The sequence below is a fragment of the Schistocerca cancellata genome, chromosome 2 (genome assembly GCF_023864275.1).
Source record: "Schistocerca cancellata isolate TAMUIC-IGC-003103 chromosome 2, iqSchCanc2.1, whole genome shotgun sequence".
Lineage (NCBI taxonomy): Eukaryota > Metazoa > Arthropoda > Insecta > Orthoptera > Acrididae > Schistocerca > Schistocerca cancellata.
Genome location: NC_064627.1, coordinates 407,636,606 through 407,663,195, shown reverse-complemented (window position 1 = coordinate 407,663,195; position 26,590 = coordinate 407,636,606). Strand labels below are relative to the sequence as shown.

At 37.3% G+C, this 26,590-nt stretch overlaps 1 protein-coding gene across 2 annotated transcripts; it reads right to left on the bottom strand.

Moving 5' to 3' along the window:
- Positions 1-5,766: 5,766 nt before the first annotated feature.
- On the bottom strand, positions 5,767-24,131 carry LOC126161858 (methionine-R-sulfoxide reductase B1-like). 2 transcript variants are annotated; one of them, XM_049917970.1, is made up of 3 exons: positions 23,784-24,117; positions 22,077-22,249; positions 5,767-11,347 (listed from the first exon to the last, which is right to left on the bottom strand). In XM_049917970.1, the coding sequence occupies exons 1-3, from the start codon at positions 23,879-23,881 to the stop codon at positions 11,166-11,168; spliced, it is 453 nt and encodes a 150-aa protein (XP_049773927.1). In that variant the 5' UTR covers positions 23,882-24,117; the 3' UTR covers positions 5,767-11,165. The 2 variants fall into 2 exon arrangements, with proteins under 2 accessions (XP_049773927.1, XP_049773926.1); XM_049917969.1 differs by lacking the exon at positions 5,767-11,347 and adding an exon at positions 15,977-16,616 and having other exon boundaries at positions 23,784-24,131.
- Positions 24,132-26,590: the final 2,459 nt, after the last annotated feature.

Sequence of the window (26,590 nt, the reverse complement as noted above, 5' to 3'; positions counted from 1 at the left end):
TCATACCCCCTTTAGCAATTGTCTGTGGCATTAGGTGGACATTCGTCGTCCTAGTATGCTTTTGGCAAGCAAAACCACATTCTTGAGTATGTAATAATTGATATCAAATCCACATTTAGGTCCCTGGTAAATCCTTACATGCTAAACAAGTGTGGCAAGCAAAACTCAGGATTCAAATTAGTCTCAGAATGTGCTTATCTGGAAATGCTGCTGCGTCCCCCCCCCCCCCCCCCCAAGAGTGCACCTACCTGAGGGCAAGGGGGTTGTGCGCCCCCCCCCCCTCCAAATCTCAGGAAAGGAAAAAAATATACTTTATTCAAGTGCTCTTCTTACAAGAAAACTACTTAAAAGTCAATATTATGTAGTTTTTTAAGAACTAGAACTTTCATATGGCTACAAGTCGCCATTCATCTTCCAAAATATTAAAAATACTCCATACCCAGGTCAAGCCCCCACCCTCCCCTGCAAGCTATTGTATGGGTGCCCATGACTGCCACAGGACATTTTCCTTATCTACTGTGGTAAAACTTTTAACATATAAGGCTGTAATTGTTTTTAGTGACGGAAACACTGGGACAGCGAAAGTGTTACGTCTGGGCTTCAGGGCTGGTATATCCACTCTAACCATTCTCAAAGTAATTCACCATTAAGTCTAGTGGTGAAATTCCTAATCAGGACCTAGCAACGGAAACTAGACAAAAGTGAACAAGTTACAAGGCATGTCTGCAGGATAAAGAGGGTCTCAAGGAGCATTCTGAGAATGTGTAATAGAAGAAAATGTAAGTTTTCAAAGTCATTTTCCCAGAAACTCCATTTCGTGACTTATCTATCTTTTTCTCAGGACAGGACAGTCGCTACTCACCATAAAGTGGAGATGCTGAGTCTTAGATAGACACAGCAAAAAGACTGTCAGAAAGCAAGCTTTCTGATCACCAATCTCATACAAAAACAGATCTCCTGTGCCTTCCCACCCACCACCTCCCAAAGTCCCACCATCTAGCCACAGTGGAGCATTCCCCTCGTGACTGAGCATTCCCCACATGACTCAGTATCACAAAGGACTGGAGCAAGATAATCACATTCTCTACTAAGGTTTCTACTATCTCTCATCGTGCCCTGAAATGAGGAATGTCCTACTCACTATCCTTCCCACCACTCCCACAGTGATACACCGCTTCCCACTGAACCTACAAAATATCCTCGCCCAACCCCTGGCCACATGGTTCATATCCCTGTAATAGACCTAGATGCAAGACCTGTCCAATACATCCTCCCACCAACACTTACTCCAGTTCGGTCACAAGCATCACCTATCCCGTCAAAGGCAGAGCTACCCGTGAAACCAGTCATGCAATTTACAAGCTAAGCTGCAACCACTGTGCTGCATGCTACTGGGCATGACAACCAAGTAGCTGTCTGTCCACATGAATGGCCACCAACAAACTGTGGCCAATAAACAGCTGGACCACCTATTTGCTGAGCACACCACACATCACTACATTCTTCATTTCAGTGACTGCTTCACAGCCTGTGGCATCTGGGTCCTTCTAACCCACACCAGCTTTTCTGAACTGCAATATAACCTTCATTTGTCATTGTCCTTACCCATAAGCCTCTTCCCTGTTCCCATTATAGCATGACACAGCCCTCTCTTCCACCAACGCAGCCATAGTCTTTTTACTTCCCCCATTTTCCGCTAAGCCCCCCCCCCCCCTTCGGTCCAATCTCCATCTAACCTCCCAATTGCACCTGGCTGCCCTATCCTCTCTCCACACCATTCCTGTATGCTCCCACAAGAAGCACTTTACCGTCTCCCACCCTTACCCTGCTATTCCTCCCCACCCCAACCTCCTCCTTACCACCCATTGCTTCTCCCATCATGTGCTGCTCCTCACAGTCTGGCATCAACAACCAGAGACTGTGGTCATGTGTGGGTAGTTGTGTTTGCGCAAGTGTGTGTATGTTGTCTATTTCCGATGAAGGCCTTGTTGGCTGAAAGCTTACTTTCTCACAATCTTCTTGCTGTGCCCATCTGTGATTCAGCATCTGCTGTATGGTGAGTAACAACCAACCTTTTCATAATACTGTCAAACTCCATCCTGGATTATCCATTGTTTGACTTTTCTCAGGACATCTGTGATATACATTGACATTTGGCCTATGCATTTCTCAGAGTGCAACAAATATACACAGCAAAATTTTCAAATGTTTTGTTTAAGCTGAGACAGAGAGAAATAGTTAAAGGTGCCGAAAATTGTATATGTATTTCTACAAAAAAAAGGTAAAATTTTATAATTTTTTCTTTATCAAAGCTATTGAAATCTGCTTATGTGTACATTTTTATACGAATGTGGACATAATGCATTTCAAATTTGTCAGTGATTGGTCAGAGGAGAACATTGTGCCCAGGAGAAGGTAGATAGTTTAGGCATTTAAGAGTATTATCTTACAATGACTGTTAACATTCATTTATAACATTGTTGAGTCCAACTACAACACCTTGCTGTCAAATCTATGCTACATCAGTATTGCTGTAACTTCATTTGCACGACAATAAATATTTTGTATACAAAGTACTGCAATAACTGTAACTAATTCTCCAATATTTCTTATAATGTGTGTCAGATAAAGTGATCTCTGGTTCTTAACATCACGCTTCCTTCTTTGAATGAGCACAAGTATTCATTTTTGCAACACTGTAATATAAAATCACATTTCTTTACATTGATAACTGGTTAACATTATTTTGTTTCATTGAAATTAAGTATAATTTAAACATTGGCAAATTTTTTAACACGAAGTTTTTCTTAACATACACACTGTATGTGGCTCAGAGGGTATAAGCCAGACTAAAATTTGTCTTAAGTTCAATCCCCAGTCAGTCCTACAATTTTTCCTGTTACATGCCACCTCTTTCATAATATGTTTCCATGCCTTACAACGGAAAATGCCACCCAAGAATAATGTCTCCTACAGAATAATATTCCCACTACCTGCGTGTTTACATACCAAAAGTCTTTCTCTTAACAGGCTGATACTTCCACAGCAAGCAGTAAATCAACGAGGGACTCACTTGCCTGGGACATGCTTACATTTTTCCTCGATTCAACATATATTTTGATGCCCACTGACTCAGTAACAATCTTATTTATTCACAAATGATATACACAAGCCATCTAGCACAGTGGTTTATTGCTAGCTACATAATCAACTATGTGTTGAAAAACATTCCAAGCTCTCCCGAGCACTATATTCTGTTGCCAGCTGTAACAGACAGGTTTCAATTCTACCTTGCAGAGTGGCAAAATTTTTGACATTCGTGAGTTTGAATGAGGAATGAATATATAAGACCTTGTAACTTACTGGCAGTTTGTGCATTTCACTTTCAGAGTTACTGGCAGCTGCACAGGAAAATTGACAAGTGCCATCATTTCCATGACACATGTTCACCAAAGCTAAGCTACCAGCACCTTTTAAGTGTGAAAGCCACTAAAATCTACAATTGCATCAACTACAGATTCAACCAATTTCACTATAACAGGTTTTAACTTTCTTTACTCTATCACGTGTTCACATGTGACATGAATGTGTTCATTCTGGAGATAGGGGTATGGTAATAATGTTCAAGTTGAGGTAACTTAACACAAGTGGGAGATCTGGGTTTGAGTGCCAGCCTGGCACAAATTTCCACCTGTTGTCACTGATTCATTTCAATGCCCAAATTTGGCTAATGTCAACCTTTGAGTAGTATTTGTATGGTGGCTGGATCACATGAGATGCCTGTTCTTTCAGACATGTCTGTAAGAACAGACACCCCATATAGTACGAGATCTGTTCAAAAAATTCCAGAACATTCACAATGGTACACTGTAGCGAAATGTTGCTGGCATCCCTGCACACGCCTGTGTTTAATGTGTAGCTGTTGGAAGTTTCATTGTTGTATGCCTGTTAGTTATTGTTCAGCACTGTATTGAGTAGAACATTGTGTTGCATAGTTTGCGAATTTTGAGATGGCAAAGTTAGAGGAGCAATGCGTCTGCATTAAATTTTGTGTGAAATTCAAGAAAACCTTTACAGACACACACCAAATGAAGCACGAAGACTAAGGTGATGAGTGCTTAAGCCATACTCAGTGTTATGAATGGTTCACACAGTTTAAAAATGATCAGATAAAAGTTAAAGACAACCCCCGCTCAGGATGCCCTTCAACGTCTACCAACAATGCTCATGTAAGGAACATCAATGAAATGGTGCGTGCCAATCAGATTGACTGTCCAAAGAGATTGCAGAAGAATGTAACATTTCAGTTGGATCATGTCATAAATCCTGACACAGCAGCTTGGAATGCATCATGTTGCTGCCAGATTGATCCACAGCTCATAAATCAAGACCAGAAAGACCTTCACTTAGCAATCTGTGAAGAGCATTTAAATCACACAAATGATAACAAGATGTTCCTTAAAAGAATCATAACCAGTGATGTGGGTCTTCATTTACGATGTTGAGACCAATGTTCAATCTTCACAAAGATTCGGGAAAGGTTCTCCAAGACCAAAAAAGCTCATCAAGGCCAGGTCAAGTGTCAAAGCCATACTGATAGTTTTCTTTGACTATGAAGAATTAGTTCGTCATGAATTCGTGCCACAAGGACAAACTGTTAATCAGTGGTACTATCAGGACATGTTGTGACGCCTGCGAGGAAATGTGAGTAGGAAATGGTCTGAAATGTGGTAAGACAATTCATGGTTCGTGCATCACGATAACGCATCCACAAATTCATCCCTGTTGATGCATGACTATTGCACAAAAAACGAAATTAGTGAGCTGTCTCATCCTCTGTACTCTCTATACCTGGCAAAATTGAAAACCCCATTAAAAGGACGAACATTTGTAACAACAGACAAGATAAAAAAATTCAAACACGGTGCTTTGTGCAATCCAGCAAGCAGCATCTCACGACTGCTTCTGGAAGTTGAAACAGCACTGGGAGCAGTGAATCAATTGTGGAGGAGAATATTTCGAAGGAGACCATGCACAATAAGCAAAAGGTAAACATAGAAAAATGCTGTTGAATTTTTTGAACAGACCTTGTATATGTATCACTGATTATCTCCGGCTAGACCATCATATTAATGGAGAACGAAAATTCACAGTGCAGAAACCAGTTGTCACAAAGGAGGTTGGATTGAATGCCAAAATATGCTACAAATGAATATATAGGATGTTTTAGGACTGACTGATCTGCCAGCCACTTCCCCCAGCGACACCCAGTTGAACATGGCATACAAACGATGGTGCACCATGACAACCTTCGTGCACCATAACATATTTCACAAACATAACTTTGGTGGAGACAAAAGTCACAATACATACTTAGAACAATCCTATCAACAACTGGAGATCACATCTGATTAACAGTTGGATGCCCACAGAGAAAACAAGTCACCCAAGCTTATTTTCATTATCACAAAGGCCTTCTCATTCAAACATCTGCACATGCAGAAGACATCTAGACTGACAGTTCATATAGCACAAACTGTGACACCTTGTCTGTAGAATTAGGGACATGCAAGCTACAGACTGATTATATTCCTAGTGCACGTTGATTAATTTGTCTCCTCCAACACCAGTTCCGACAGATACTGCATGGAATGAATTACACATTCTCGGAACAAGCAGTCACCACAGAGCAGTCCACTAATTTGCTCATTTCTAGATAATATAAACTCACACAAACATTTCACAACACTCAGTAATCATACAAACTTTAGTAACAAAGTTTTTATTTAGATAATTCTTATATCTCATTACTGACTAGTTTGTTATGTGTTAAAATTGTAGTACATCATTCTTACAAAAATATGTTACTTTCTTTAGTGCCTCGCAAACAGACTCTGACACAAGCAAAACACCACTTAACAAACGAATGTCATTATCTCCTGAGTTAACATTTCAGAATCTGCACTACATGTTATACATCAATTAACACAACAGGAAAAAATGAATTCACATTTAGATTTATACATACATTAAATAAGCAGAAGGAAAATGTTGCTCCAGTTATTGTTCTCTCATGTATTTACTGCACATAATATAATTAGTCACAAAAAACTCTCTTAGGCGCAATATTTTAACTGAAGTAACTTATTGTTTTCTTGTAACAGGTGTAACTTGCACAGAAAGCAGTTTTATTTCATATAAGAGATACTTTTAACTATAGTAATGTTGGTACATGTTAATTCTATTTAAAATCTTACATTAGAAATGTTTCAAATCAAACTGTACAACTTATGAAGAACAGAATCAGTATTCAAATAATAAATGCACATTAAAATTCAAATTTACATTTGATTAACTTGTCAGAGCTAGAATTTACACTGCACCGTAAAGTTCTTAGTTATTTGTGTACCTCTCAAAAAAGCCTTTAAAATAGCACAGCATAACTTAAAGAGAAACTCAACTGGCAGGAACATTGTTATAAGACTATAATCAACTTCAGAAATTGTGAGGAGGAGGAGGAAGAGGAGGTGGAGGGGGAATTGGCATGGAAAGCAATATAGTATTTGTAAACGTTCACTTATTTCATTAAAATTCTTAGTCTCACTCCCTAATGTCAATGTAACTTTAATGCTTTTAATCCCATGGGGCTAAAACAGGCATTTTTTTCTCAGGGAGGGCTAAACTGTAATCTGATTTTCTGAATCAATTTATTAAGTACATAACAATACAGTATCAGAAAATACAGGATTTTCAGAAGTATCAATATCTGTGAGGAAGGAACATCTTTTCTAAAATAAACACTGAGATCTGTTAAAAACTAAGTCTTTCTGAGTATTTTTCACAACAGTCTTTGATATAAAATATGGACAGCTAAAGCCACAGATACCTAACCCACAAAACTCCAATTTATGACATCAATGTGCAACTTTGTGGGGAAACGCCAATTCTGTCACTATCAGAAATGCCTAATGATGTACAAGGCATTGAGATCTGTGTTCATTATGAAGCAGTTCTGAAACTAAAATGCAACTGTCTCTTAGTACACCACTGATGCCTAACCCATACAACAAACGCCTGAACTTGAAAGTAAAATGGGAGATACTATGCAAGAGAATATTGAACTAGCTGGAGATCCCACCAATGAGGTGGCAAAACCCAAGAGGAGACGAGCCCACACTTTGCAAAAGGTACAGTCCAAGCCTGACACTTAGAAATTGCATATGCTTTCAATAACCAGATTAAGATGTAACTAAATATATGGATTAAGCATGTTTGGCGTGTGCTTTTTCATGTTAGGTTTGGTATTTTCAGATACAAGTTTGAACGCTGGTGACACCAATACTGATTATTCAGAGACAGACAGGGATTATGACTCGTTAGGAGACAGCAGACCATCACAAGATGAAGTAATTCATTCTAGAAAAAAACAAGAGACAAACAAGTATCAAATCTGATCATTCAGAAAAAGTATGTGAGAGAACTGAAGTTTCAGAGTGGTGAACTGTAGACAGTGACAATTGGTAACCTTGTTCCAGTTAAATCTTGTTCAACAAAATTCTGCAATTGTCCTAGAAACTGTGGTGGTAAGGTATCACATGAGAAAATTGAGAGAAAATATTTGCTATCAATTTCAAAATGGATTGCGCAAAGAAAAATATCTTCAGAACAGATCGAATAAAAGTGTCACAGACAAGTAGGAGTTACACTCAAGTAAATTTATCACCTCAGCACAACAAGAACTTAACTCCTATAAGATGAAAAAGGGGGTTGATTATACTGTTTGTAAGAGGTTCTGCGATTCCATCACCTGGTGCATGATACTTGTCAGTAACGTGATAAACATGATTGCTAATAGAATTTACTGTCAAAAAGCACATAAAAAGAAGACCTTGAATAGCAGAATAGTATCCAAGCAGATGTAATGAAGAAGCAAAACCGGGATGGGTCTAGGAAGCAAAGTAAAGGAATGTCCTGGAAGCAAAATCAATTAATGGTATTTGTCAAGTATTCGTGTTTGACTTGCAGGAAACTTTGCCATCCCCAGTGCTAACAATATGTATGGCTTATTATAAATGCCAGTTCTGAGTATATAACTTGAGATTCTTGATGAAGTTAGAAACACAGGACACACAATAATTTGTACAGCAATTCGTGTGGAGGGAATATAAGAGACAGAAAAGTGTCACTGCTACTATCATTTGCCTCCTAGCCATGCTGTGTCAACTTAAGTAACAGATTTTGGTGTAATATGAAGAGAAAATATTCACAACCAACATATATTCAATCCACATGACTGAATATCTATGACACACAACCCACATTTTGTGCTCAACAAAGTAAGTAGAGCACTTATCAGAAACAGAAAGAATATATCAGTAAATACAGACAAAATGAACTGTCTCGGTATTGGTTGATTAAAACTGTACAAGGATTAACTAAAAAGCCTTTTTACTGCATATAATTTGGAGGAAGTTTCTCCATTCATAGGTGTAAATTTGTGAAGTCTAGTAAAGAAAAACCACCAAGCACTCAAACGGATTCTATACCATTGCTTTACTGAGAAAGCAGAGTTACTGTGAAAGAAAAGATGATGTTCGATATCTCTTCAGTGTATACCTCCAATATACCATGACTGATTTATAAAAACTTATAGCTGAAAACAACATTATGGTGACCACGCAGATGGATCTGAATAAATCAATTTTGTTTCCTGTAAAGTGTGTTAGTGACTTACCAAGTAGTTCATTTATCTAAAAACAAAAATAGTGGAACATTTGAGATTCTTTTATTTTTGCAATAAAAGAAAGAATGTTTATTATCGCCCATACTGATTTTTCTGTAAGGCTGAAACTTTGGAAGTAAATATCTCGTCTCCATATAAATGTGGATTATGCCCCAACAGCTGTTAACCATCCATATATTATATAGCAGACACACTTAAGTTTGCTGCAAGAGACTTAAAAAAAGACTAAGTAATCTCCACATAAAAATGACAATATTAACTCAAGACAATTCAACCATGTGCTTGTATATGCTCAATTGCTGTAGCAATGAAAACATTTCCCTTCATTTGACGATAGAGGCTTCAAAATACATCATTTCTTTACATTATCCAAATATATACACTCAGTAAGTGTGAATCTAGCATAATGGTTTATAGCCATACATAAAACAGTTTTTTGCAGGTACTAAGCATAATTACTCCCCTGTCAAGCTGCAAAGCTCAGTCAGATTTACTTTGATATTCACTACATTGAAGTGTCACATGGCAGTGATTTCACACGAGAGCATACATGGCAATTACATTTAATGCCCATTTCCAAAAAAAAAATTATAGCCATGAAAATATCCTGCATGTTTCACTTCTGGGAGAAATAGGAGTTGTAGCCATTGCTCACTGATTGATACGTAGAATGGTAGCCAATAAAACATACATGAAAAAATTGTGTTATGATGCTCATAAATAAAGGAAACATGAAAAATTATATAATAGTTTATGAAGAGTGAAGCACTTAACATTTCACTTAGGAATTGCAAGAAAAAGTGCAGTAAATAAAGTATCTGATGGAAAGACACTTAGATCACAGACTGGTTAACCATACTGGTAGGGGCAGGGAAAAACAGTGTTTGCTCCCTTAATGTATTACAGCATGTGCTTGTCAAACACCTAATGTAAAAAGAAGATATAATTAATAAATACAGTCAACAAATTTTTAACAGAATGCACTACGAATTTCTGGTTACATTTCTCTTGAAGTTCACTGCACTATTAAGATTTTCTTAAGAAACTGGAGAGAAATGACATACAAAAACTGAGAGATAAAAAGAGGACGTTGGACAAGAAAATAATACCGTACTGTCAAGCTTATAAAAAGGAACCAAACAGTACATACAAATATGATGATATCACACAATGCAGGAATTAAACTGTGTAAGAAAGTGTCAAGAATATTTTACATGGAAAAAAAAAGAATCAAATATTGAATGAAAAATTCTGCACAATGAAAATACAAAGCATAGCAAATGCTGGGAAAATGAAGCAAATCAAGCAAAACAACAAAAATTATGCTAAACTGAGGTTAGTAGAACACTGATGGAGCAGTGTGTGTATTTACGTAAGGGTTAGGGGATATGCAGTAACACATTATCATATCAAACACTGAGCATGCCCAGTAAGAGATCAGCTAGTAACACATACAACGAAGTAAAAGTCTCTAAGTTTATTATGGTTCGAACTATAGTCACAACTGAGTAAGATCACAGAACAACCTTTTCCATACGTAATGCACACTCTTTAATTAATGGTGTATTAACAACACCGTTAACGGAGTTAACAGTTATAGTGTAAGAACCATGTATATATATTTCTTTCTTTATATCAACGGCAGTCAAACCATTTATCTTTGAGAGAAATTTTATTCAAAAACAAAAATGGAATCCTTTGCTTACCATGAGCTATCTAAAATAGGCCTCTTAACTCTGGTTATATCACAGTGAAAAACAGTTTGATCAGTACACAGTGTCAAGTATCTGATTTCAGAATAAAATCATAATAAAAATAACATTAATTTCTTCTGAAAATATAGTAACGGACACATAAGGCATTGAAAATAACTGTTCCAAGATTAACATTTTACTTTGAGGAAGGTGTTTGCAATATCTCAATAAGGTTACGTCTGTTTGTACTTATTTACAGTACTACTGTACAAAGGCAATAGGTTTTGGAAAAAGACTTTCCTGCACAATACAAGATTTTCTGCAACCAACCTTTGAATAAAAAATGTGCACTTCCTGCAAAGTCACAGGTAACAAAGCGCCAGGCACTTAAAACATCCATTGCATATGTAATAAGACATCCAAAATATATGCTCCAAAAAATACTGTAAAACATTCACAACACCAAAGCTTGTGTCAAATGCCATACAAAATAAATGTCAAATGAATGGTAGGTTAGAGATTCACATTACCAATAATTTACTATAAAGAATATTCACTGTTTCAGTTACATTTAAGGTACATCAATTCATGTAAACAGTGAAACCAATGAAATCAATTTCAAAAGCATACTAGTGCCTGCTCAGACATAATCAAAATTCATTTTCTTATCACTCAAATTCTGAAATAAGGTTTTTAAACATCATCTGTCCTATGCTGAAAGACAAAGCTCACTGCTCTGGTTGATGCAGTGGTCGAAAATTAAGTGCAGCGCTGTTGATGCAGAATCTTCTTCCCGTGGGCTTTGGTCCATCGTTGAACACATGGCCCAGATGAGCTCCACAGTTGGCACAGGTCACCTCAGTACGCACCATGCCTGGGTTTGCGACCAATAACAGAAGGTTGCCCCCAACTGTAGTGGTTTGCAGTTCGGAGGGAGGTATAGGCAGGCAGGCAGAAAACAAGCACAGACAGAAGAAGGTTAGAAAACCCAACCACCAGTTACAGTTTGCTCAAAGGGCAACCAAAACTGGGAAGACATTACACAGGCTGTAAGTAAAATTACTTTTCTTTTGGTAATAACCAATCTGACCAGGATGCAATTTTCAAAAAGATAAAGATTTTACATGGGAGTAATATTATACAGTATTTCTCAGCAGAATTTAATATGTACCTGGTCAATAAATATTTTGCACTGAAATTTTGATTTCATGTTAAGTTAGTTGCACATGCAGTTTATTCTGTGTGCTATTGTACAGAAAGATACTCCATGTTATTTTGGTAAGTGTAGTGGCATGAAATCTCAGTTATAGGGAAGTAAGTCAACTTGCAACTAGTGGTTTGTTTCAGTAACAAAAAAGAAACAAAAGGAAAATGCATGCACCAGGTTATGCACAAAGGTGAGGTATCATGTGAAACACGCACATTTAAAGGGGGCACATAGGGTAAACCACAAACATGCGTTCTAATTAGACAAACATTGCTGAAGACCAATTGCCAACAAAGATTAGCAACACTGCCTGTTTTGAAAACAAAACTTTGTTGTGTCTGACCAGCCAGTTATGTATTTGTCTCTGTAAAATTTAACTGTCAATCAGCGGCCCTGGTGACACTGAAACTGTTTCATGTATAGTAAGTAACATGATACTTAGGCAAAATTGACTAATGGAGTAATTTCAAGTCTTCCATAAATAAGCAGTTTCAGTTCCAATAAATTATAAAAAAATATTTATTCATTTCTTTGCTGTATACAGTCAATAGAGATGCTCAGTTGGAAAAGAACAAGAGAGAACAATGATCAGAACTTTGTCGAAGGACTGATCCAAGCTTTTGCCTGATGAGTTTTAAGGGGATATGTACCAAGAAGAGTGGACAGATATCTGAAACCCCCAAGTCTATCACTTGTACTACTGCACCATCTCTCACAGTATAACAGTGTGAGCACTCAATAAAGGAAACTAAATACGGATTCCAATTCTCTAGTTCATTCTACTAAATTACTGTAGCACTTACGACTCCCCAGGGGTTAAAAGTTGCGCGCGCGCACACACACACACACACACACACACACACACACACACACACACACACCTCTGTCCTCACCCTCACAAAATGAAGTAAAAAAATTGCATGATCAGGTGTTTAAGAATTGCGTTTCAACTTGTACGCTGCTGTGATCTCTTTATCAGCCACTGCAGACAGACACAGGGATCCTATACATTTGTTACTGTAGTGCCTGCTGATAACTTTTACAGCATTGCATGAACAGTAATAATAATAGGATCATCATTTGCAGCATAAATCTCACCTACTGAAACTAAGTGTACAATGTAGAAAACTTAAAAATACATGGAGTACTGAAAATAATCCCAACCAAAACAAAGATAAATGAGCCGCCAAACAGAAATTTCTAGGATCATCCATAGTACAAAAACTATTTCATAAGTGTGCTGCTCAATACTGAATTGTATACACAATAGGCTAAAATGTATTTGGTTGAAAAGGTCTCTTGGAGGTCCAGTCCACTTTACTTGATAACACTGATTAATCAGCATCCGTTCTGCATGCCTGTGCTGTTGACACAAAATTACTGAAATTCCATGCCATAAGACCCAAGAAATACTGCAGAATGCAGGTGAATGTAGAATGAGTACGACACTATGCATATATTGTGCCCAACAGAAAGTGGTAATTCACCACTATGCTCAGCTTTTAGAATTTTTTCACTACATACACAGCTACATCAATCCTCCAATTATCAATAGTAACTTAATCTTTCAGGTATTTCTGATTTATGAAGACTTGTGTGGCTTATACCATCCAAAGAAATTTTTGGCTCTGAAGTTTGAAGAAAGCTCTTTTTTCTTTTCAATAAGGAAAGGATGATTTAGGGCTGAGTGGTATAACTGCACCCCAATTTATAGATTAACACTAACAACAAATTTTTAAAAATCTGGCGGAGTAATAAAAAACACAAAACTGAAGATCTCATTGACAAAAAATGTAAGGTAATGTCTACAATAACGAGAAAGAACCTGATACCCGATTACTAGATTAGTGATCAAAGTCTTGAGCACATCATATTGTACAAGTATTTAGGAGTAATACTCAGAAGCAATATGACATGCGACTAGCATGTGAAATTCAGTATAGTCAGTATAGTCTGCCAGACAGATCTGAAACATCCTGGAAGATGAAAACTGAGTCCTGGAGTGAGACTAGAATTCTGAATCTGAAGGAAGTAAAGCTGTGAATATGGGTCGCAAGATGTGCTTGAGTCACTCAGTTGGTAGAGCACTTGCCCACACAAGGCAAGGTCCCAAGTTCAGCCTTGGTCCAGCATCAGTTTTAATCTGCCAGGAAGTTCCATATCAGTGAACACTCTGCTGCAGAGAGAAAATTTCATTATGGAAACAACACATTTGTTGGAAAGATTCTGGGAAAATGAACACATCTGCAAGGAAGCTGCATAAAAGACACTCGTGCTACCAGTTCTAGTGTACAGTTCCAGTATTTGGAGTCCTCAATTAGGTAGACAACAAACATAAAACCAATTCAGAGAAGTGCTGCTAGAATCTTAACAGGTATATATAGCCCATACAGAAGTGTAACAGAGATGCTCAAGGAACATAAATAGGAGTTCTAGGAAGAACAGTGAAAGTTCTGTTAGGCAACTTTAGAGAAAGTGTATTGATGTAGAAAGTGTGAGTATTGTGCTGTGACTATTGTATGTCTACTGTAGGAATCCTAAGAGTAAGATGAGAGAGATTAGGGAACATAGAGACCCATTTAGAAATTTATTTTTTCCACAATTTGATGCTCGATATTGAAATATTTTGTAACAATTTTTTCGTAAATATGAGAAAATATGATACAAATTACCAATATTTCTTCAACCTTGTCAGTAATATCATCGTCCATCCAAACTGATATTAAAGCACCTTAATTAAGGTTGTACAGAATATGAAATGCGTATGCAGCTGAGAAGGGTGGAGAGGGCAGATACTGAAAAGGGGAAGCGAGGAGAGGTACACCGGCCTTTGTTTCCATACATGATGTGCAGAAACATTAAACTCAATAATGAATAGGAATCAAAATATTAGTAAAAGTATTCACTTTTCTATTAGTTGATGTATATTCCTTCCAGTCCCTGTATTACCAATTTTGTCCTTTTTCTTTTTTCCGTGTACAGAGAGAGGAACGTGACTGTCCATACAAAGCTGTGTCATTTACAATGCATTTCCTTATACATAGTTCATGTGCCAATATCCTGGGGGGCGTTCCATACTTTTTATAAACTTAAGTCTAGAAGGTTATGACAAAGGCTGAGGGTGTCTGATCTACAAGGTCCTAGAGCATTCTTCAAAAGAAACAGGCCATGTACCAAGATACAGATAACATCTGCCTTTGTTCCCATGTTCATTTTTGCAAACACAATTCAAAATCTTATTTACCCACACTAAGGCATAAAGGTCTTTTACACTACAGAATAACATACATCTCAAGTACAGAATGAAGGATAATAATGGTGCATCAACAATAACTTTGGAAAGAACAGTCTGAATGTTTCTAATCACACTTAGAACATCTGCTCAGTCTGCACCAACCAGAGGAATCTGTTTAAGTATTGTTTCATGTTAACAGCTCCAGAAAATTCCGCAAGATGACATTAAGTACGACATACATAACATTGATCAAAAGATAGTACAATTACAGTTTCAAATGAAACAACACAAAATGCTGGGCAAACAGCATATTTTATACAAAATATAAAACTAAGGTTCTTTCGATGATTTCTAAAAATGAAGCAAAGTGGAAAAAATGCATTTCATTCAAAACAAAATCAACTTAAGATCTACTTCAATTTAAGCCCCTGGACATGTAGTGGTGATGTGTCATGCTGCTTCTTGCATCTATTAGATCCTGGATTTTCTATTGTTTGATGGAACTAGATTTTCAGAGCATCACAAAACGACTAGGGTGTAATTTGACAGTATGCAGTTTCAAAAGTATGGACAAAAAATTTCTTCTAATTTAGATGAGTATCCAGATAAGTAGCTCAGGAGTTCCTTTCAGGCCCTTGACGGAACTAATACAATGGAAAGATGAAAAATACCAAATAGTCACAGTTCTTCAATTAAATGTCACCCTTTCAATACCTTACAGCCCGCAGATGTACAAAAACAACCCAGGGAAAGTTAAGTGCATAACAGACCATGAAATCTGAAAAAAGACAAAATAAGAAACCACCACCTCAAATATCTTCAGTTTACATTCCTCTCTAACATGCATTTTCTCCTCCAATTCTATAATCACATACAGCTTCTATGCCAGCACCCATTAAGAATCCCATCTATGAAGTGACAAGTATTAAAACATTCTCATGTGTATACACTCTTTACCAACTTTGGTCAGTAGCATCACAAAGCAAGTTGTTTGTCAACTGTGGCAATAAGTGTGAAGAATTACTTGGCAGTTCTATGGTATACTGATCAGTTATGTCAACACCAAAAATATAACCACTAAAAAGGTTCTTGCACACCAGTAAGTTATAATAAAATTTGTTTACATAACAAGGAACATGCAGGACTATGATCATACATAATCATAATAGTTGTCATAACACTGTTAAAAAATAATCTAATTTTATTACTTTAAGATATATACTGGCAAAAAGGTGCATATCACATACAGTGCTTATGAAAACAGTATGTACATCAATGAAAGAAAACTACATGTCAATTCTTTTATGTTAATCAGAAATGTCTTAGAAAAACAATGACTGTCCTCTGGGAATCAAGTAATTAATGAACCCACTAGGATAAACCTACAATGTTTCAGCATTACACAATTTCTGTTACTCTTAGACCACTTCACCTGTGAATTTTATTCCAACTCTATTACAAATATCCACAATTCAAAGTATAATATGCATATACTTTCACTAGCGTACGAGACTTACGAGCTGGCATATTATCTTGCTGAAAATATTTCCATTAAGATTAGAGCAGCAATGCACGTCAGTGGTCTCAATATAAGCAGCACTATCAATGGTCACCAAACAACTAACTTCCTAAGGCTACATTATGGCAAATCTCCATATCACTACTGTCGCCTGGTTTGAGCACAGTTGTCCGTATGTTTTCCATATGCTTGGCAGTCCACCAATATCAGCACAGTTTCTTCAAAAGAGCCACAATCATTCTGTCATTCACAAAGATTGAGCTGCTGTTACGTTACAGCAAACAATAGCAAAAGAAAGTCATTTACTTACAACAGCACATATCACTTGCCTGCATGCAAGAGATTCTCATTTTTTAAATATAGTCACAGAAACTTGTGGCAGAATGTAAATAACTTATAAGTGAAGGGAATGTGTACACACACTGGCGGCACGATGCAGCTACACAAGTGTGTGTGGGTGCATATGTGTGTGGGTACATACAGAAGTACAGCTCAAACTACGATTTGTTCAAAAACAAGCAAAATTTCCAGTCTTGTTTACGTGCATGTCAATTACTCAACTCCTCTTCGATTTGGCAAGTTGTTATCTTTACTTTTACATCATTCTTCAAATAATGATCTATGCTATGTGAGGGAGCAAGATTTCAGGTTAGGATACTTTATCCATGTTCACACAAGTTTTTAAGTAACACCCTGCAATATGACACACCCCACCCCACATGGATGTCAAGAGAAGTGTTGGTACCTTTCCATGGAATGACTGTGGATACAAAAAAATGACTGATATTTTTAGAACTATTTTTTTTAAAAAAAAGGTAGAATGTATACCGTATTTACTCGAATCTAAGCCGCACTCGAATCTAAGCCGCACCTGAAAAATGAGACTCGAAATAAAGGAAAAAAAATTTCCCGAATCTAAGCCGCACCTGAAATTTGAGACTCGAAATTCAATGGGAGAGAAAAGTTTTAGGCCGCACCTCCAAATTGAAACAAAGTTTGTCCATTGTAATATGAGACACAATTTAGGTCGAATGAATGACGATACAGCTACAGTAGTTTGGTTCGAGTTAGCAGTTAAGCTTTACCACGTAGCCATTGCTATGCGTCAGGCGCTCCGTCCGTATTTATACGGGTGCACTTCCTTTTTCACGTGCTTCGTCTGGTTTGAATCGATTGGTTATTGTGCTTTCATCTGATAATTGCCGTTTTCTTTGTTATAAGTGTTTGCGTCACTCTTAAGCTGAAAATGCATTACTGCACTGTGTCATGCATTGTTTGTCGCATTCTGATAGTGCGTGTTTACGGCCTGTCGCGGCTCGCGGCACGGCTTGCTTTTGTGCGCGCTACCGCCGCGTACAATTAAAAAAAAAAGGAGGAATCGTCTCATTAGCAAAACAATGGCAACAGACCACAATTTGTTGTTACTTACACTGCTGCTTTCTTTGATAATGATCAACAAGAATCAAATAATAGACTGCGTATGATAGAACATGTTCTGAACGAAAGTTAGGCGAAAATTTTTCTCCGTTTGAAAATCTTTGCGGTCGCTTCTTCATTACATCAAATTCTGCACAGAAATTAGTCATTTTAGATTTAAAAATCTAGTCACTTGCCGTGCTTCATTTCTGACTGTATCACTATTAGGCATAAGAATAATACGAATATAAACATGACACGATACGTATATTCTTCCGCGTTTGCTGTTGTCTCACTAGTTTCGTAGTTTATTAGGCAGGCAGGATTTAAATGAGATAGCAGCAAACACGAAAGAATACATGGCAAAATGTTTATATTCGTATAATTCTTATGGTGAAGAGAATACTGTATATGATTCAAATTTCATCAGGTTCCTATTAGCAACCATCTCTTCTCACAGATACGAAAAAATTCAGAACGTAGAGTTGGCCATATTGACAAACATCCCAAACAGTCTTGCCAGTCAGATTTTCGTAGTACACTGAAATTGTGCAACATTCGAAGATGAACAATACGGAATTTGTATTTACTTCGTTGGATAATGTATGAAAATGCAGTGGTCGAAACTCGCGGCGGAGAAAAAAAAGCTCGTCTTCCACTTTTTTTTTAAATTTATTTACTGACGCTGAGATTTTGGCGCCAGTATTTATCCTTGTGCCTACAGAACATGCCTGCGTAGCGCTAAATATATTCGGCGGCAGAAGTTAGTTGTGGCGGCATGTACCGACATTTTTCATAACTTCTGCTTGCTTTGCACTCGATTCTAAGCCGCAGGCGGTTTTTTGGATTACGAAAACCGGAAAAAAGTGCGGCTTAGATTCGAGTAAATACGGTAGGTAACTTTTTCTGGATTTTTTACATTAATGCATTATATTAGAGCTTTTCAATCATCAGATGAACCAGATGAAAAGGTGTGTGTGTGAGTATGAAAGCAATGATGTACGCAAAAGATTTAAGTAAGTAATCTGGAATTCCAGAGGCTGTTTGCATCCCAACAACTATCTATTCCAAGCCTGTAGTGCAATTATTCCCGATAAAGTGATGTACTAGCTATACATATGTGTTGTGAAGTCCAACAACAAAAACATTTGTAAGTGGCACAATAAAATACTGAACAGTTAATTATAATATGGCACTGTGGTTAAGCTAACTTTGAAATCTGAGCTACAGTTGTTAAAAAATTTCTTGTCTGTTTGATCAGCAATTTTCTACATGCTGAGTCATCTTTTCTCAAGGTATGGAATGTATTCAATCCAATATTTTGCACTACTTTAGGGCCTAAAAATAGCTTGGATACAACTGAATCACCAATTTCATATGACCACACTGATTTATCAAACATGTACTGGAACTATTAAGCAACTTAGGTGCCAAATTTCAACTACTGGAAGATGCAATGCAGCTTGGTTCTTTCTTTTTTATTAAACCTTGCAGTAAACACATGACAGTAAAGCAGAATACCATGAAAATGCTGAAGCCTTTTTTATTTGTCATTGTGTCTTCTTCCCAAGAGACAAATTGCAGTCCGTAAGCCACCAGTGCGCAATGGAGGACTTCTTGTTTCTTCAACATGTTTCACAAATATCTGATCTGATAGCTATCAATTTAACAAAACTTATTCAACCAATTCCTTAATACAGTCCTGTCAGTCTAGCTAGGAACATCACAAAGAAATAGTGATGAAATGTGACATTCATCAATAGTTTGTTTCATCAGAACAAAAGTGTAAAGGATATGCTCCACAAATTCCAGTGGGACACTTTGGTAAAGATAATGTGGTATTACAGACAGGCTTATTCTCAAAACATCGACTGTGGGCATATCATAAGAACCCACAATAAATATTATCTCCTCCACTGCACATAACAACAATAACATTATATTACAATGTCATTCCCACATATCCTCTGTATGTAAGTCTAATAGAAGGGACAGAGGAAGATACTGGTTCAGAATGTACCTTCAACCACACTCTACACAACATGTGATGGAATACAGATGTAGATAAAGTTTACTCGAGTTTTCATACCCCTTTTATCTAATTTTTAGCTACACTTTTCCAAATACCTTAACACACTAATTACAAGTAATGACTTTACCAAACGATTACCTGAAGGAAAATTTTTTCAAGTTTTTTGTTTATGGTTCTTCTCTTTGGTGTCTAATATTTTAGCAATGTTAGTAAGTAAGTTCCATAGGATAGAGAGCTACTGCAGTCATTATCTTCTGTTAGCACTCCAATTTAGCCATTGGCTTTAATTAGCTGACTATGTCCGCTAACAAGACAGTCTGTTAATTACAATACATTAAAGCACTGGTTGTCTCAAGCAGCTGGGGATGGGGATACTAGGATAACTGATTTTAGGGGTAAAATACTGGTGTTCAGAGGAGCATGAAACAAAAAGTAACAGTCAAACACAAAACTGTACATCTGTATTTTGTATCACGCCTCTCAGAAGAAACACAGTGGACTACACAGCCCAGTTTTAAAAGTCCAAAATAGCCATTACATTAGGCTTACAGTCACCTAAAAATCGAAAATTTGTTTCTGCATCAGATTTGAGGTTTTTTGCCACCAAATATCAAACATTTTAAAGGGAGCAATTGGCACAGACAAGGGCGATTATTTCATCACTCGTTGATACTCAACAGCTGGGGTCCTAAACGTTATATTCATTCAAGACAGTCTTGAATAATTTCCTAGTCTCATTCTTCAAGTCCTAAAGATGATTTAATCAGCCCAGCCAGTTTCGATACAAAGCACCTGTCTGGCATGGCTCTGCAGTTCCAATGATGGACTCACCAGAATAAACCAATTACTAACTTAGTTCTGTGTCTAAATTGTGCTCTTCTATCACTTCCATCATTTTTTTGTGTGCACTTAAATCTTCACTGCCAAGTATGTTCACAAATTTTGTAATGGCATCACTATTCTTTTTAATAGTCTTTATTTCATTTCCAACAACCTACTGTCAAGCTAAGCTTGGTCCACTAATACCTTTCTTCAACTCATCTATATGTTTAACACACCAGTAACAACATGTTTACCTTTAGTCAACAACAGCAGCTCACTCTGTTACAAGCAAAGGTTCAGACATCAACACAGAACAGCTACAACGGTGGTTGGAGGAGGAAAGGACAAGGGAGGAAGGGGTGTGCTGAAACGACCAGACCAGCACCAGCAGAACTTGCACATGGCACATTGTGCAATTTGAATTCCCTAATCAGAATACTACTACTTAACCAATACTCCAGTTTATCAGTATTAGATAATCAATGCTCTTTCATATACGAAATATCACTATAGTGTCAGCAAACTGACAGACAAGTGAAAACTCCAATGGAACTTAAAAAATCTGACTACATGTAAAGAATTATCTGACTGGTGTAAGAGTCTCAACAACTTGACAATCATTCTACATAATGAACTGTTCCATATAAAATTAATTCAAAACCATCTTTTGCTTACTTAACGAAACTGACTGTTTCTGTGTACAAAAGGCAGCCTTTTCTTGCCTCAAGTACAGCCTTGCGGCAAGGGAAATTTTTGAAAAATCACAGGCTTCCAAGCAGCTCAAATGGTGCAAACTTCATGAACTGTTGACCAAGTGTTTCCCAGTCATCACCAAGTGGCAGCTACTGAGCGTCCTGTAGTTGACAGACCCTTATTTATGTAGCTGTGCTTGATCATGTCACTTGTTTTTAGTCAACTATGATGTAACTGTTTTCATTCACGTCCATTCAACTCAGTCCCCACTTGCCATTGAAATTACACAAGTATGATAACATAGCCACATATAGGAACAGTGCTATCAAAGACAGACCACTGGTTGGTTACAATTTAACAATGACTGGGATTCTGATCCATTTTATGCAACTGGTGACCAAAGTTCCTAAAACTAGCTTTTTATTACCTTTACGTAGGCCATACTAAAACATTAATAATATCTGTATCCTAAAACTCTGTTTTAAGGCAAAGAAAAAAGTTCTTCCCCTTCTGTTTACCACTTTTCTTGAGTACCTGATCAAGGCAGAAAAGCATCAGAAGTCATATATCATATGTCAAGCGTAACTCACAAATTATGTTTTTGTGAGCATCTTTTTGATAAGCACTGTATATTATTACGATTAATTCAGCGATAAAATTAATATACTGTTAATTCATACACTGCACAAGAAGTAAACATATAACACAAACATACCATGAGATGTGTCCTTAGTAAGCTTAACTTTGCCTTGGTTTATAACATCATTAAATGCTGGCCACCCACAGCCAGATTCAAATTTTGTATCTGATGAAAATAGGTCCTCATTGCAAACAACACAGCTGTATGTTCCAGCATCTGTAGTTTTATTGTACTTGCCAGTAAATGCCCTGTAAGGAGTTTCAGCTAGTACAAAAATTTGTAACCTCACCAACCATCCATAATTGATGACTTCTCGATTATACTGCCAGGTAGCAGTGTCTATATAGGATTACGTTTCAACAACGTGACTCGTTATCAACAGATGCATAATCGCATACTATAAGGCACTAAAATGCATTAGGATGTTGAAGAAAATACTGTCACTAGCACACTGCAACCTGACTGTTCAATGAGAAATTGTGAAATCAGTAAAATGATGAGAAAACACAGAACATCTGTAATCACAATAACATAGGCTACGGACTCAAATTTAAAAATCATAAAATATTTTCGAAACACAAATATTATTTTCCCAGTGAAACAAAAAAGTTTGAAAGACAAAAGTAAGGAGCATTATTTGAAGGCAATAACACTGCATCCATTTGTAAGTCTATTCCCTTTGGTCTCCTGTAATACTTCAACCAACACACAGGCCTAGGGGCATCGTAATCCATGGCCACAAGACAAGGATTGGAAAACATTACAATACTCGAACCAAATAGCTTTAGTGTTGTAAAAATGATTAATATTAAGCTTCTATATATTTTGCTGTTAATTAAAATCACTGCAACTCACAGTTTGCTAGCAAATAGGGAGACACTAATGAGAAAATTTCTCCGACAGGAGGTACAGTTACAAATACACAAAGCAACAGACATTCATTTGCCATATTCCCTGTAGTCCACTGCTACACATTATTATCAACTTCATAAACTAATCACCACCGATACAACTATTCCCTCAACACTATTTTCGTACCCTACAGCTATCTTTCCATTACAGGTAAGCAGTGTTCTGTATTTGATGATGGAAAATCGATTAAACTTCCTTTGCCATGACACTATCTAATGATGAATGCAACAATATTACCAATTTGAAGTCCATTGTTGATGTAGGGCCCTAAACTCATACTGTACGCCGTTTTCCTGACTTCCATAACATTTTTTTTTTTTCATTTAGCAAAACAGTGTAGGGTGCTCAGTATTGACTATAAGCAGTTCTTACTCATAGCCTGAGACAATTCCGTGACACGAAATATGGACGTTGAATTTAACGCTACCATTGCACCAACACAAGTCTAAATGTGAAAAGTAATCTCCAGAATTTCATTATGTAAGGCGCCCTTCTGTCACTCCCATTTCACAGCAAGCAGCGCGTCTTTACTTTCAAGAGGTTTCATTGCATTCGCAGTACGCAACCGACGTTAAAAAGCCAATTTCATTCTCTGCGTTGGTATAGACAAGTTTCTAGCTTCTCTCTATTGTCAAAAATGTCAGAATAAGACAATAACGCTGGTGTTGTGTGGTTACAACAATGACATTCACCGACTCTACAGCACGCTCGTGTAATATAAACAACAAAGTGTTACTATACTACGAATCATGTGAATGTGGATTCAGATTTTAATTACACTTTATCAAGTCATATAAACAAAATAGGTTGCGGGCAACGTTAAGCTGCCTGAGCGTAGTGCATATCTCGTCACAACTGTTGCAGCTATACCTTTCTGTTCCTTTTTCTTGAGTAACATAATACTGCATTGGTGTCAAACGCTTTTTAAGTTCTTCTTTGCTGTACGGTCCCTTGCCACTATCTGCCATAATACTGTCGTCTGCCGCAAGCCTCGCAGTTACTTTCTTGCGAGCGGCTGATTACTCCTGAAAACTGCCCACAAAATTTATATCCACACATGCATACAATCACCACCTTCAAGAAAAGCCCTAATTATGTATTCAACAAACGTTCTATCTTTGTCCTCTTTCCCATATTAGGGATGAATATCTTAATACAACTCTTTCAAGTTGAGGTTAGAAAATGTCGATGCATTGTATCGAGATATCGACATACCCAAGTCGTCGATAGAACATGATCATATTGTACAGAAAGCACACAGTGTTTCCACAGGCAGCAAAAATTGCAAATACTTCTACATCCACGTCTACGTCAACATCTACATTTATACTCTAAAATCCACTGTGAGATGCATGTCATGTTGTACAGTCCATTATACCAATTATTAGAGCTTTCTCCTTTTCCATTCACATTGAGATCCCGACAATAATGATTGCTTAAATGCCTTGTGTGTGCTGTAGGGTATAACAGGTTAATTGTAAACCGAGGGTAAATGTAAACACAAATTTAAAACTGTCGGTAGAAAGACTTTGATTGAAGGAAAATTAGCGTGTGTATGTTGGCTAACATCAGCGTTGCCAACCGTACGATCTGGACCGTACATGTAGGGTAATTCATGATAGTGGACGAATATAGGTGCACCCTTCGGATCGCGCGCCTATTGTACGATCTTTTGAAACCCTTTTATTGTTGAGTTTTTATCTTTTTCATTATTTTAATTTTCATGGTTTATTTAATTTTTGACAATATATTTCACAAGCATGATTTTGACCAGCCCACATGCCAATCCGTCCAGCCATGGATTCCCACATTTCGTTCGCTGCATAAGTCAACACAGGCTATTCCCCGAGATGAATCCCATGGATAATTTAGCGTATTGACTGCTTTGCATCCTGCGCAATGCTCACACATATTGTGCGTTTACAATAAGTTGCGACTTAGGACAGTTAAGTGCGGAGCGAGTGGAATGAAGCATAATTGACAGCATGTGCTAGGCTGTCAGCAGGTGACCAGAATATAATGGCAGACTCGATTGATTGCGTGATACGATCTTTCTCGAACGCTTTTTAAAGAAACCAATCGGTAATAAACTCTCATTCTCGCACATCTTAATGTTAAATGATTGTCAGCTTCATGATGAAAAGCCTATCATTAAATTTAATAGCCGCAGTTAGTGCTTAGTGTGAAGTGAAAAATGGGTGTCGCTATGAATATGTGTTTGGTGCATTTTAGGTTACATGTTACTGCATATTAAATATTGAATCGTTCTTTAAACTTGGGGAGATATCATTGTCGGTTTCCAATCTCTAGAAAATGGAACATATGCTATCTCCCTCACGAACTCATGATAAAAAAAGATAGAATGAAATATTCATAAAGTCATCTCGTATCTCATACATGGTGTGAGATATCGAAACGAGATGCCGCGCAAAGATGAGAGTGTTTTTCCATATTATTATTTTGCGAAATTTTCGTATCTACTGAGATATTCAAGCGATTACAGATTTTCTGAATGAAATAATGTAATTATTGAGGACAATCGATAGCTAGTGAAACGACAACTGCCGTGGGTTTTGTAGCAATATAAGTGAAGAAGTTACGCGTTATTTTTTTTATACTGAGAATGGGTCATTTCATAAACTGTTGACCCGCTCACATGCAGTTGCTAGTTTAATAATACACTATTTAAAGATTCTGTCTCAAGCTCAGCTTCATTAGAATGTTAGTGAGATGAATTTTTCTAAACTCTGCTGTGTTTCGACAAAAGAAGCCGTTTTTAACATGGCAACAACAGAAGCTACGTATTCCTCAAACCTCGTCACAGTTCCTGAATCAGTCTCCTCAGCTACATTCTTGGTATGATTGACAACTCAAAACAAGTCCTGTCGTGTAACATTTGAAGTGGTTTCTTTTGTCAGCACACCACCATATTACTTTTCGCCTAGGCCCATATATTCTCAGTGGGATTTAAATGAGCATAATAAGGAGGAGGCCTGATTAAACTATGCACTTTACCTTTAGTATGTTCGTCGACCTGGTAGCGTGAAATTTGGGCTTGTATAGTAGTAGATCACATAACTAATGAGGAGGTACTGAATAGAATTGGGGAGAAGAGGAATTTGTGGTACAACTTGACTAGAAGAAGGGATCGGTTGGTAGGACATGTGCTGAGACTTCAAGGGATCACCAATTTAGTATTGGAGGGCAGTGTGAAGAGTGAAAATCGTAGAGGGAGACCAAGAGATGAATACACTGAGCAGATTCAAAAGTATTTAGGTTGCAGTAGGTACTGGGAGATGAAGAAGCTTGCACGGGATACAGTGGCATGGAGAGCTGCATCAAGACTGAAGACGACAATAACAGTAGTACAAGTACCATTAACTTAACCTTATACATGCTAAGTTCAAACTTATCTTGTATGCCATTTCTTTGTACCCAGAGAAAAATATCCGCTTTCCCCCACTGCGTTGTTGCAGGTTTATGCGCCACAACAGACTGGCATGGCGTTTCGTCCATTATTATTGTCGAATTCCGGGAAATGTTTGGCAGCAGAACTTTATCTTCCCAGCCGATGAATGCATTCTTGAACGACAGTTTTATTGCATATCACGAATCCAAATGTACTGCACTGTTGTTATTAATGCAACGCCAAAACAAAACACTTATTCACAATACCT